Below are 15,262 nucleotides of genomic sequence, written 5' to 3' on the forward strand. Positions count from 1 at the left end.
GATACATATTGTATTATGGTGATTCATATGGTAGATACAATTATTTATTTCAATTATTGGGTGATTCATATATATGGTATTTTGGTGATTCATGTGGTAGATACAATTATTTATTTCAATTATTGGGTGATTCATATATATGATATTATGGTGATTCATATGGTAGATATAATTATTCATTTCAATTATTGGGTGATTCATATGATATTAATGGGTGATATATATATGGTATTATGGGAGATTCATATATTAGTAATGAAAGGTAATCGTGTAGTCAGTATAGGAAACAAAAGTAATAACATTTTAAAAAAGGACTAAAAGCAGAATTGAAACATAATTAAAATTAAATCTTAAAAAAGCAAACTAAAATTAAAGCCGAAATTAAAGACGAAAAAAAGAGAAAAAAGACCAAAAAAAAAAACATATCTTTCAGAATTAAAGACGAAAAAAGATAAACATAATTAAAACACCTAAATTAAATCTAAAAGAGGAGAAAAATTAGATATCTTTTATTAAATAAAAGAATACAATGAATAAAAGAGAATCTATTATTTCCTTAAATAAATATCTTGTTAGTTTTAAATGTATCACTTTTTTATATGTATCACCATATAACATATGTATCACATTTTAAAAAATCGGGATAAAATGTAATTAACAAAATAGTCAAAATTTTATGTAATATCACTTAAAGAATCAGAGATTTATATAAGTTACCCTTTCAAATACCACATGTTTGAAATTGAGTGCATAGACTTGTAAATATTTGCGTAGGTACGAAAGATAAAATTTAAATAATAGTCCAAAAGTTGGGTACATAAGTGAATAGACTTGTAAATATTTATGTACGTACTATAAATAAAATTTAAATAATAATCCAAAAATTGGGTTCGTAAGTGTATTGCACGTCAACCTTAAATATGTGGATTGGAAACCACTCAATAATTTAATTTCAGACTTAATATCTAATATATACAAGACTTCAACTAACACATGAAATCATCATCTTAAAATTTTAAAAATCATAAAATTTAAATCTTTCGTCTGTTTCTGCCTCCCTGTCGTCCACCACCCCCAACTCCTCCCCCACACTAGCACCCTTTGAGTGTCATTTTCTAACATATGAACACTACTCCACACCAAAGAAATAACCACTCAACTTCATTTATACCTTGTCCTATCTTGTAGCTCCTCTCACTTATTTCTCAATCTCAAATCCCAACATCTCCTCCCTTCAAATGATCCTTAAACCCCATGAATATATGGTATTAAAACTTTAAAATATATGATTAGATTTTTTTTTAAATTAGGAGTTCTCAAATATATGGTAAGAAGTAATTTTATTTTTTAATTTGTTTAGATTTAACTTATTCAATTGACAATGTGTATTTATTTGTTAATATACATGTTAAATTATTATTTTATAATGTTAAATATTAAAATATATCGGAAGACTCCCAAACACACAGAAATGAAATTTTATTGGTAGATTTTACATGAGAAAACTTCCTAAAGAAATGGTAGGTTTTATTTGAACTTTCCGTAAAAATATGGTAGGTTTTCTTTTAATTTTTTGTGATTAAATATAAAGAAAATTAATAGTTTATTTTATGAGAAAAAACTTCCTAAAAAAAAAAAAAAAGTTTTCTTGTAGTGTTAGTAACATGTTTTCTTAGGTGAAAACTAATAAGAAACGTGGGTATAATTTTATTTTGTAATTTATCTAAATTTAACTTATTCAATTTATAATGTATATTTATTTTGTTAATTTACCGTATACGCGTTCATATGAAGGTTAAAAAGTAAAGGTAGTCTCTTGCCTAATTTTTTCGGAATTGCACACCGGGTGTCATTCAATTCAACAATTTTTTTTGCTATTCATTTTGTTTTTGGACGTCTACTTCTACTCTGCATGTCCATCAAAATCATGTATCTACAATTAATTTGATAGACCAGTCTCTCTACCCAATAAGGTAGGAGTAAGATCTTTTTTGTTATTAACTTTTTTATATTATTAAGAAATTGATCTACTAATCAATATGCTATTTTTGTGTTTTGATTAGGATTTGCAACTGTGTTGATTACACAAAAGATAAAGATATGTTATCAAAAGTTTTGAAGCACTAAGGATTAGGCTAGCAGTTTTTCTCTGGGCTTGCAATTAGGTGCACTCCTGAGTATGCTTATGGTGCTGGTGGATATCCAGCATTGGGTACTCTTTGCATTGTGCAACTTATTGAAATAATTTGTGGTAATTTTTGTCATATTTATTTATTGTTATGGAGATATAACCTTTGAAATTGCACAACAGGTATGTCATTTGAATTGAATTATTCTTATTTTATTCTTTAATCACAATCAATATTATTTTTCTTTTCTTCACATTAATATTTTTATTTTTTAAAAAAATATAAAGAATGATTTTGAATAAATATAAAGAAAATAAAATATATATATATATATATATATATATATATATATATATATAATATATATTAAAAGTATGAAGACCTTTAGAAAAATGATTTGAACTTTTTGTCCTTCATTAAAGACCTTCTTTAAACAAAATTGTCTTTTCACCATTTTTATTTTATTATTTAATTATTTTTTATTATATTAACTAGACTTCCTAAAATATATCAGACTCCTAAAATATATGGTAGGAGAATTAATTAATATTTTTCTTTCAAATAGACTTCCTAAAATATATGGATTCCTAAAATATATTGTAGGAGAATTAATTAATATTTTCTTTTCTATTGTTCAATTAGAAAAATACTCCTAAAATAGGACTTTATTAAAGAAATACTTCTATAAATATTGAGATGTTCGTTAAACTAGAGAACAAACCGGTTTGCCTACTGGGAAAATATGATTGATGCTCATCTAACTTGATTCGATTGCATGCCCTCAACTTCTCACTGTTTTTGTCAGCATAATACAATTCGACATGTGTGTATATATGTATCTTCTTTGTTTTTATTCAAAATTATTCTTTAGGGTCAAAATTTTTGCTCAGAAAAGAATTAGTTGGATCAAAATCGAAACTTTGTGATCACTATTATATTATTTTTTTATAGTTTATAGGCCGTAGATGAATGTCGGTTGACTTTGAAGAATTTCTTGAAAATTTGTTAAGGTAAAGGTTAGGTTTAATTGTATTAGCGTAATATCTCTATTAGTTTATTATTTTGTGGTGGTTTACAGTTCGTATATGAATCTCGATCGGCTTTAAGAAATTTTTGTGTATAAAAATTTAAGTTTATTTGTATTGTTTTGATATCATTTTTATCGTATTATTTTGTTGTAGTTTATTGGTGATAGATAAATGTTGGTCGGCTTTGAAGAATTTTTTTATGTCAGGGTTAGGTTTAATTGTATTATTTTGATATCTCTATTATCATCTTATTTTGTTATTGTTTACAGGTGGTAGATGAGTGTCGGACGACTTTGAGAAAAATTTTGTGTAAAGATTAGATTTAATTGTATTATTTTGATGTCTCTATCATTGTATTGTTTTGTTGCAAGTTACTTATGTACATGAATGTCTATCAACTTTTAAAAATATTTTTGGTAAAGATTAGGTTTAATAAATAATTTTAATTATTATATTTATCTTTATTATTTAAACAAATATTGTATTTAATGTAATATCCTATCCTAACTTAAAACATATGTGGTTTGATACTCTGGAGTCTAGAGTCATCAGTAATGTACTAGCGAATTTAAGTCATGTTATAAAAGATTTTAACTTCCTTATGTAGTTTGTTTCTCTAATGCACTAAAACAAATGAAATATGGGAACCTTATCATTGTTTCTTTAGAAATGTGTCAAATTAAACATAACCCAGTAAATATGAATAAAAAAGTACTACACTTACCTTTTCCTCCTATTAAAAATGCTATGGGTTGAAATTCAAGGCAAAGATGGTACGTAAAAGGAGAAGCAAAGCCCCAAAAACCTTTTCTGGTTTCCTTTTCTTCTCATCTTTTGACCTTTTTAAATTTTCATCTTACCCTGTGCAGAGGCGAATATATGCTTAGACGTAGAAGTTCTGTGAGCACCCCATTTCGATATTGCTATTTAATTTGTACTATGTTTATTTATTTTGTAATGACTTGAGATATATGGTATATGAAATAACATGTGATTGAAGCCCATGGAGAAATCATTCAACTCTATTCACATGTGTATGAATTTCATGCTAAAATGATCGAATTCGGCAACATATAAGCTAAAGTCAAACCCCAGATCCCACGCTATGAGAATACACTGGGTTTGTTGTTGTTGTTGTATAAGCTAAAGTCAGAAAAGAAATTGTTGAACTTCAACGCATGAATTTTCAAATACCACATGTTTGAAATTAAGTGCATAGACCTGTAAATATTTACGTACGATAGATAGATAGATAGATAGATAGATAGATAGATAGATAAAATTTAAATAATAGTGCGAAAGTTGGGTACATAAATGAATAGACTTGTAAATATTTACGTACGTACTATAAATAAAATTTAAATAACAATCCAAAAGTTAGGTTCATAGGTGTACTGCACATCAACCTTAAATATGTGGATTGAGAACCACTCAATAGTTTAATTTCAATCTTAATATCTAATACATACAAGACCTTAACTAACACATGAAATCGTCATCTTAAAATTTAAAACTCATAAAATTTAAATCTTTGTCTGTTTCTACCTCCCTGTCTCCTCAAAAGGTAGAGTCCCCACTACCCCCAACTCCTACCCCACACTAGCACCCTTTGAGTGTCATTTTCTAACATATGAATACTACTTCACACAAAAGAAACAACCACTCAACTTCATTTATACCTTGTCCTATCTTGTAGCTCCTCTCACTTATTTCTCAATCTCAAATCCCAACATCTCCTCCCTTCAAATGATCCTTAAATCCCTAAAGAAAAATCCAGAATTTGCTCTCCCTCTTCCTATCTATTTAATTTTCTCAGATATATGTCATGGTTCTTTGTATAACCTACAACTAACACAAGAAACAACTAGCTAGAAAAGAAGGAAAAAGAAAAAGACCTTGAGAACAACAAAGAAGAAGAGGAGAAAAGGGGTGAAATTAAATTTTTTGACTGTCGAAGTCTGAATTGTGCCACGTACAGCACTGTGCCACACAAATTGAAACGGAAGAAGTAACAAGCTAGGATATATGGAACTATTCTCAGCACAACCAGACTTATCCCTAAAAATTAGCCCACCAAACATCAAGCCCTCCTCATCTTCAACTAATTGGAAGAGGAAAACTACAAGTAGTATTGAAGACGAGAATTTGGATTTAGGGTTTTGGAAAAGAGCTATGGTGGAATCAACAAATTCTATGTTGAATAATAATAGTAACACTTGTTCTTGTTTTGAGCTTTCTTTATCCAATAATCCAACTAAACCTAATAATTATTCTTGTGACCCTAATTCTTCACATCATCTCCAAAATTACATTTTGCAACAAAATCAAAGGATAATAACCACCCGAGAGCTTGGTTTCTTGATGCAACCTATTAGAGGAATTCCAGTGTACCATCAAAAGCCCTTTGATAATACCATTACTACATTTCCTATACCGTCTTCTTCTAATTGTTCTATTCTTAACAATATTAATAACAACAACACAATTAGTTCTTGTGACTCTACTAGTCCTAATTTTCAACAAGGTGGGTTTCTGAGATCAAGATTTTATTCAAGATTTCCAGGCAAACGGAGCACGAGGGCTCCCAGAATGCGATGGACAAGTACTCTCCATGCTCGTTTTGTTCACGCTGTTGAGCTCTTAGGTGGACATGAAAGTAGGTTTATTCTCTTTATGTGCTTCTAATTTGATAATTAATATTTTCTAAAATTTATTTTACTAGTCAGAGCAACAAAGAAATGACATGAAAGTTAATTTTTTAGTAGTTCTTATTTCTTTAGTACCTTTGTAGTTTGTAATATACATGAGAGCTCATTTTTAGTACCTTTGGTGTTCTTGTTTGTTTAGTATCTTTTAGTAGTTTTTATACATGAAACTTGGTTTTTAGATAGTTGTTTTTTTTGTTTCTTTGGTACATTTAGTGGTTCTTATACTTTCCATTCCCCTTGAATTATTAATTACAAATGATATGTAGACTAGTTTAGATATTTACGATCAAGAAGTACTAAATTTTCTTTTGAGATAGGCCCTAAATGGAGAAGATAGGCTGAATTTTTGTAATTGTCTTAATTAACTCTCTTTGCTAACCAAGTGAAATACCAATAAGTAGATTATATTAACTTAAATCATTATGATTTTCTTTTTGGGTATTTAGGAGCAACACCAAAGTCAGTTCTTGAGCTTATGGATGTCAAAGATCTCACTTTAGCACATGTCAAATCCCATTTACAGGTACATATTGTAAAAACCTTTTGTTACTTTTCCTTAATTATGCCTCTTCATTTAAAGTTTTTTTAAACCCTTTGCTTATCTCATTGTGTTTAATTAACTTTGAGTCGAAGGAAATAATCTTTCTATACCTCTATGAAGTAAAACTAAATCTATGTATATTCTACTTTCTTCAAGTTTCACCAGTGAGATTTCACTTTCTATATATGTTATTGTTATTGTTTACTTAACTAGCTACAAGAAGCTTAGCTTTGAGGAAATAATCTTTGGAAAAAAGGGCTTTTGATTCTAAAGACATTATTTCAAATTCCAATGCTATCTTTTTCCTATGCATATTAGAACTGATGGTTCTGTGAGGCTAATATGCAGCTTTTTTCCTTTTTCACTTTTTTACTTTGGGAGAACCAAACATTCATTCATGTGTGTGAAAGGAATAGTACTTGTGAAAAGTTTACAAGAAAGAGAAAAGACTCACACAAGAGAGAAGAAAAAGTCTCCTTTCATATAATGATTCATCAATAATTACATCAGGTAGAGAAAGAAAATAGACATAATACATACGGAGACCCTTTAACTTGATCCCAAATTATATCTATTACCTTCAATTTTGGGTGTGCGCAAGTAGACCCTTAAACTTGTATAAAGTTGAACAAGTAGATACATATGTCCTATGTGACATTCTACGTGGCCAATTCTTGTCCTACATGTCATCAAATGCCTGTTTCTTTTAGCAGAGCCTAGCTATTTTGTCACTGATCTGTTCGAAAAAGAACAGATTGTATATATTTTTACATCTAAAATAAAATAATTTTAGACTGTTTATTTCATTCTTAAATGAGAATCTTATATTACAGTATGTTTAACATTATAAGTTTCAAAACTCTCATGGTGATATAGTCATATATAGATATTATGACATGTTTAACAGTACAGGTTTCAAAATCCCCATTCCCTTTTTAAATTTTGTGCAAATAAAATTATTCTGACACTCAATTTTGGTAGCGTTTGACCATAAATTTTAGATCAAATTTTGGAAATTTATCTTCAAATATTTTCAAGTTAATTTTTCAAAAACTAGCCGAGACTAGTTTAGGATTATTTAAACTTCCACTTACGAAACTTCAATTTTTTTCATGAAAATGAACGTGCAAACACAACTTCAAAACTCAATTTTTCAAATTTCAATTTCAAAATTTGTGGCCATATATATTGATGGTGTAAATATATTTCACTTTGTTAATGCTATAATGCCATTATTTTAATTCTTTTTTTCTTTTTCTGAAAGAAAGTACTAGTAGTACAGAACACAGTGATAATATCTCAATGATATCTCCATTTTTATGGATTATTAGCACACAAGACTCTTTTAAAACTGCATCATGTAATGGCCGGTAAAGGAGTTCAATATTCAAAGAAAACTAAGTCGAGGGGGGTTCAACATCTAATATAACCATATAAAAATAATTTTAATCATGTATAAATAGTATATTTTTCCGTCGGAGGGGTTCGGACGACCCCCTAAAGAGGACTGGCTCCGCCTCTTCTCTCTATATATATGCTATTTGTGCAAGTGTTCATGCATGATGTATGAAAATGCTGTACATACACATAAATAATATATACATACATGGGGTGCATGGAGTAATTAAAGATGTTCATCCTTTCTCTATAAACAATCTTCGTTCTCCAAAACTGTATATTCGAATTCCCTTTGTTTCAATTTGTTTGACTTATTTTGACTTGACACGAAATTTTAAAAAATAAAGAAGACTTTTGAATGTTGTGGTCATAAATTAAAAATATATCAGATGTAACAAGATGTGTCAAAGTATAGAGGCGGTGGCATAGATGAGCCAAACTTATAACGGATGACATAGATAAACCAATTCTAATAGTTCGATGACATATTTGAGCCTTTTTCGTTAATCTTTTGGTCTTATTAATTTGATACGTAGAAAGTTGAAATTAAAAAGTCGCTTAAAAAAAGAAAATATTCTTTTTTAAACGGACTAAAAAGAAAAATATGTCAAATTAATTGGAAAAAAAAAAAAAAGAAGAAGCAAAAAGAGATATCTTCAAAAAAAAGAGTTTAGCGTATACATATATTCTTTCAGAAGTAGCCAAAAGGAAATCAACTGACGAAGAAGTCAGCATTGTTGTATACAAAGAATTTTCTATGGACTTCTTTTTTTCACTTCGTGACATTTGTTTGTTTGTTTTTAGGGGAATACATAACTACTCCTCCAATTATGACATTATTTTCAAATAGACACCGGTCACAAAAGTTAAAAACCCTGCAAAGTTAATTTTAATTAGCATCTCTTAGTTTAAAGTGTCATAGTTGTAGATACTTGTAGTAATTATTTATGTATTCCCTTTATTTTTATCTACTTTTATATACTTATGTATGTTCTTTATAAACTACAAAACCTGATTGTTCTTGTAACAACTTAGTCATTTTCACATATAGTATAGTATTATATTACTCCCTCTATCTGAATTTATTTAATATTATTTAAAGATTTTTTAAAAAATATATTGTTTCTTGACATTTGCAATCTAAAACAAGACTTGCAACTAAATTGTCAAATACAAAAATTATTTCATTTCCAGGAAACAGAACCTGATTAAAATCAAATAATTTCTAACCCAAATTTTTAGAAGAAAAAAAAGTCCAATTTTGTTGAGTTTATTTTGCTTTGCATGAATTTGCTACTATATATCCTTGCAGATGTACCGGACAGTGAAGACAACTGATAGAGCAGCTTCTTCAGGTTAATTTTTTTCGTACTTAATTTTATTATGCATTACTTGAGTCGAAAGTATATTGGGAAAGCTAATCCACCTTCACAACACATTGGCTATGTCATTGTTGTAGCATATGATTAAATTATTATCTTAGTCTACTTCTCTAGAAAAACATTGAGTTCTTTTGTAAAGAATTGACTTGTCTTTTTATTTTTGTTTTGTCAAGAAGCCAACTTTAATTATTTAAAGTGCTTAGTTTTTTTTGTTTTCCGTTTTTAATTTGTTCTCTGAATATGTTATAGGCCAATCAGATACATCAGAGGAATTGATTGTTGAAACTGAAGAATATTTAAGAAAGTCTGAAATAACAATTCAACAAGGTAGACGGAATATTCATCAAAATAATGATTTTCAGGGCCTTTAATTTGGAGTAACAATTCTTCAAGGTGAACATCTATATGCTACTTCGCTCCGAAAAAGGCTTTTATTCATCTGTATAACATGACTTATATACTCGTGTTGGATTTGTTTAATAAGTTTATAACTAAAAAGGTTTATAACTAAAAAGGTCCTTAGTGTCAAAGTGATGCCCCATATATATATGGGAATTTTTTGTGTGAAAAGCAAAGAGGCGTTAGCTGGTTGCTGGTGTAAAGAATTTTTAAAATATTTTGATAGTATATTATTTAACATGTTATAAATTATGCTCTAACTAAATGTTGTTTAGTTTATTTTTCTAGTTATCATACTGTTATATATGTTTGTCATAAACAATTATGGTCTGTTGTTATAGACTTATAGTTAGCTTAATTGATAGTGTAAAACGAATTTAATTTTTTATTTTTTTTTTAACAATGTCATTTTTGTAGTTAATGTGCCTTAATTCTTCACATGAGTGGGTACAACTTCTGATTCTATCAGCACAAAAAGATATAATGAGTGAAAGTAAGAGAAAGGTAAAGAAAGGATAGAAAAGTTATAAAAATAAGACTGTAAATTAAAAAGGATTGCTTTCTTAGAATTTGGTAAAGAAAAGATAGAAAAGCTTTAAAAATAAGACTGTAAATTAAAAAGGATTGCTTTCTTAGAATTTGGTAAAGAAAAGCTATAAAAAAAAGACTGTAAATTTAAAAAGATTGCTTTCTTAGAATTTGCTACTTTTTCTTCTTCTTGTGCATACATGCATGGCGTCCACTGATAGAAAAAATTAAAGTTATTCTCTTTAGGCTCCGTCACAATTTTAACTAGCATAGTTTTGAGAAAAAGCTAAGTTTATGAAATAAAGGATATCAATTGTGAATCTAGTGGTCTTAAACTAAGGATACATGTAATTCTTTAAATCTAGTAGCATTAAACTTGTCTTGTTGAATGTTGGAATTGAAAAAAACTTGCTAAACATATAAGGAGATACTCTTTTCGGGGGCATACTAAGAAAAGTAAGAGGGTCTTTGGAAGAGATTATAAGTTGGTCAAAATGGCTTAAAAGTCATTTTGACCTTTTATGAGTGTTTGACAATTTTGAAAATTGCTTTAAAAAAGTCGATTTTGGCTTACAAAAAGCTAAAAACAAAAAAGTTCGTATTTGCTACTTATTTTTTTCTAGCTTATAATCTATTCACAATTGATCAAGTAAATGACCTTTTTACCTTTATAATTTTCACTTATTCCATGACAAAGTGAAAAAATACTTTTAAATGCTTATTTACATAACTTTCTCTTAGCTCTATATTCGATTCTTTTATTTGATTTTCTCATATTTCGATTCACTTTTTGATTTTGAAAAAGTATATACCAAATATTAAATCGACTTAATTTGGTTCAATATTTTTAAAATGATTTTTTCGGTGCAAATGAAAAATGTATTAAGCTATTTGTCACTCATCTAACTTTTCTTTTATCTCTTGTTACAACTTTTGAACATTTCTTTCTAAGATTCTTGCGTCTCAGAAACTCGGATATTGCCCTATTCTTCATCTCCAAGAAACGATTATTAGACAAACATGTGTGTATTTTTTTTTATTTTTTTTGTGATGGATAGTTCGGAGAATGCTTCTTCACCAACAAGTTCGAGTTCTGGAGTAGAACTCACAACACTCGGTTGCAATTTTGGAATAAGTATATAGCTAGAAAGGCAAAATTACAAAATTAATATACAACTAGAAAGGCAAAAATAGCTTGTATTTCAAAATTGCACACTTTTATTTTTCTAAAAAATAACCAGCCGCTACCTCTCAATCTTCACATTTCTCTTACTCATCTTTACTAATTTCAAACTCTAATTTACATAAATACTTATAACGTTTGGATAGATGTGTCATTTTCTACTACTATTATATAATGTCAAATATATAATATTTCACCATTATATCACGATAAATTCAACAATGCAATATAAGAAAATTAAAATAATATTTGAAATAAATATTATTAACATAACCATGAAGAAACAAATAATCTTTTAATTGCACCTTAATGATACGAAATCTTAACATAACCATGCAGAAACAAATAATCTTTTAATTGCACCTTAATGATACGAAATCTTAACATAACCATGAAGAAACAAATAATCTTTTAATATATAACTATTTTTTTCAAACACAAACATTCAACACTTAAACTCTTAAAAAAAAAAAAAAAAAAATTTAACGCACAAATTAATAGTCATTCATGAAAATATTTTTATTATGTATTAAAATATATATTAATTTTAATTTGAATCATTTTAGTAATAAAGTTAATAATAATCAACTCTATATATTATTAACAACTATAAGGGTATTTCAGATATTCTGACCCAAAAAAGTGCTTAAAAGCATTATTTACCAAACACATCAATAACTTTTTTTCAGTTTCAACACTTTTATCTAAACAATTAACTGTTTATTTTTAAAATAAATTGAGCACTTTAAAAAATACTTTTAAAGAACTTTTTTTTGACCACTTTTTTTCAGTCTATTCAAACGGGCTCTAAGACACTGAAATTGGGATGAATGGGTATGTAATATGTATTAACAAATCAAATATAATCCATAAATGTTTGACCGTAAATTCCGTTATTACTACAGAATTAACTTGAGATTGTTGTGAAAATTCATTAATTTCAAATTCCCTAGCTATCACTGCTTAACCAACAAAGTATGCACCATGATGCATTGTTTTAACTGAATCAATTGTCCCTTATTTTCTCAATCAGTTACCGATTAATGATTGTAACTACTTTATACGTAATCTGATTTCGTAAATAATTATTACATTAGTGCATAAAACATAAACTTTGGTATCAAAACGTGGACCAGAGGCTGTATAATGTACTACATGAAAGTGGTTGATAAAAATATTCGCCCATGTAATTATTATATATTCTACTGAGTCTATATTTGTCCTGATTATTCCTTTCATGGCTCACACTTTTTTCATGTTTACCCTCAAATTTAAAAAGAAACAAAAGTTCCAACAGCTGATGTGAAGAAAATTTCTCAAGTGACAGAATAATATCAATAGAAGTGAACTCATCAAGTATAACATAGACAAAAAGTCAAAAACAATGATGCCTGATTTGGAGTTGATCATCGATGACATTGGGATTTGGGAATTAAAACCGTCACAATGAAAAAGATAGAAAGCAGAAGAATAGTGATAGTACAGGAAAATTTTAGTTATTCAATTGATTTGCTACTTGAAGTTTTACCTTGTTGGCAGATATGCAAAGGCATAATTTTAATTTTATGAATTCTGAATTTTGGAATGATGACTTGAACTTACAATAATAAGGTTATAAACTGAATTTCTTAACATTAATACACTGTTTGAACAAAAATTACTGCGTTCGATCGAAATATTAATGGGGCTTCCAATTAACTCAACCTTTGCTTGTCGGTGATGAGAAATCAATTTTCCACCTTATAATTAATTCCTTCCCATTTTTTAAAAAAGTGATAATACCACTTACTGATTTTGAAATCACTATACTCTGACAATGGAGCTTTGTTAACGAAAGGAAAAAAAAGAAAAGGAGACAAGAAACAAAACTATAAAGCATCTGGGTGTGTCCCAATGGTTCAATGAAGTGGGTTGAACACCATGAGGTCTCACATTCAATTTCCAATCTTGATATATACTAGGAGATTTCTTCTCACCTGTCCTACTAGCCATAATGGAATGAGTTACCTAGTATGGTATCCCATGAAATTAGTTAAGGTGCGCGCAAGCTGATTCAAACATCACGGTTATGAAAGAAAAAACCTATAAAAGGAAGAGAGTAGAAAATATTACCCCTTTTCCTTTCAGTCTTGTGACCTCCAATCAAACATATAATTGATTATCCCTCTAGTTTAAATCTAATTGACTTTGTTTTCTGCTCCTATTAGACAAATGTATGTATAAATATATAATAGGACCGCTTTTTATTCCTACACATTGTAACATGCTTACTGCTTCTAGTGTGTATGTTGTGTATAGATATGTATATTACATTTAATAGAAAGTATATACTAAGACGTTACATTGAATTCATATTCTGTAAGTTAAACCAGTGAAAAGTATATTTATCAAAAAGTTTTAGTGGGTTCTTAATAAGTGAATAATCAAAGGGACAAAATCAAAATAAGTTCAATAAGAACATGCATGAACGGAAATAAATAGATCAACTTTAGTGTGACAATGACTAAACTAAGATGAAACAACAATTTCTCATGATTTGAGTCTCCGATAATACGATGGTGTGACCCAAGTTGGGTGGCAAATAGGACTTAAAGATAATTCTAATTCCGGATAAAAAGATTCCATCTTTAATGTTGTAAGCTCCCATATCTCTTCCATCACCACCATCTTGAGAGTATGAACCGATCACATGAGTAAAATATATATAATTAGATTTGACTCCTGCCGTAAATCTAGAGGAGTCAATATAAGTTGCTCCATTGCGGCCCAAGAAAATTGATGAATCTCCCAAAGTGTTGATCTCTTTCCATTTTTCTTTGGTTGCATCAAATTCATATATAGTAAATTTAACAGTATGACAACACTTAAAATTATAGATATTCCAAATATTATCAATATCTGGATGAACAGATTGAATAATAATAAGTAGTGCACCAGATATCTCGACTAGGTATCCGTATTTGTTAATAAGACTATTGACATCGGCGTTAAGCAGTTGAAAATGAAAGCGTGGCTCAACAATTGGTTTGTCAATATCAAACACCCAAACATTGGCATCACAAGTGAGTACATAAAGTTGTCCCTTACAACAAGCCATAGTGCAGGGAGACTCGTCCAGAAAGTTAATTTTAGTCCAATTGAGATCTCCATGTCGCCAAAAAGATAATATATCATAATCAAAATTACCCACCACTAATCATTAATCTGAAGTATCAGAAGGACTAGCAGATAAAATAGCTTGATCTATCCCGTGCCATGACCACTCATCGCCACTTAAAGTCAATAAGTCATTTAGCGAGGGAAGTTGTATACTTGTGCGAGAGAAAGGATGCAACAAGTTCATCTCTCCCGTGTATGACAGGGTACACAGCCACCCTTTCAATGGAAAAATACCTAGCAGCCCTTTAGCTTCCGGGAGGAATACGCGTGAAACTTTTTCCTTGGAAAGAGAGTAAAATTCTCGATAACCATCACCTTTATCCGGCAGCATCAGCAACGGAACTTGGGGTGAATTGAGCGCATCGTCAAAATTTTCCTTTATGGCAGCAATTCGCCATGAAGTACAAACAGCACCAAAAGCAATGAAATCTTCCGATACTTTAACACGCTTTGCTATCGTAGCAATGAGATCGTGAGGCAATTCTTGCCAATTCCTCATAGCTTAGCAGAAAGAAAAAAGGGAAGTAAGCAAAAGTGGAATTGATTGTAGCTAGGCTTAGCCGTCCATATAAATTTTAATCTTAAATTAATACTTTGTTTTGATAATCTCATTACTATTAAATGGATACCCATATAAGATTTTTGAGTCATCATAATTTGATAGAATATTTCTAAGTTACGGCAGAATCTTTAAGATACACATAATATATTCATAATAATTATTTTTATTATTACCTTCTTTTAAAAATTTAATCAATCTTAATGTTTACAATTAAGAATTATTTAAGGATATGTAAATGGTAGTGT

The 15,262-nt window shown here is 29.0% G+C and overlaps 2 protein-coding genes across 2 annotated transcripts; one reads left to right on the plus strand and one right to left on the minus strand.

Moving 5' to 3' along the window:
• The first annotated feature begins 4,815 nt into the window (after positions 1 to 4,815).
• Positions 4,816 to 11,779, plus strand: LOC107870976 (probable transcription factor KAN2). Its single transcript, XM_016717708.2, is given in 5 exon segments — positions 4,816 to 5,813; positions 6,312 to 6,388; positions 9,117 to 9,159; positions 9,436 to 9,554; positions 9,557 to 11,779. Coding segments are annotated over 5 exon segments (897 nt in total). The 5' UTR covers positions 4,816 to 5,182; the 3' UTR covers positions 9,584 to 11,779.
• A 2,716-nt stretch (positions 11,780 to 14,495) lies between these two features.
• On the minus strand, positions 14,496 to 14,954 carry LOC107853801. Its single transcript, XM_016698788.2, has one exon. The coding sequence runs from the start codon at positions 14,952 to 14,954 to the stop codon at positions 14,496 to 14,498; it is 459 nt and encodes a 152-aa protein (XP_016554274.1).
• Positions 14,955 to 15,262: the final 308 nt, after the last annotated feature.

The sequence above is a fragment of the Capsicum annuum genome, chromosome 1 (genome assembly GCF_002878395.1).
Source record: "Capsicum annuum cultivar UCD-10X-F1 chromosome 1, UCD10Xv1.1, whole genome shotgun sequence".
In the NCBI taxonomy this organism is placed as follows: Eukaryota; Viridiplantae; Streptophyta; class Magnoliopsida; order Solanales; family Solanaceae; genus Capsicum; species Capsicum annuum.

Bases quoted from the DNA above. Each gene is read 5' to 3' on its own strand.
- LOC107853801 (XM_016698788.2), bottom strand. From the start codon at position 14,954: ATGAGGAATTGGCAAGAATTGCCTCACGATCTCATTGCTACGATAGCA.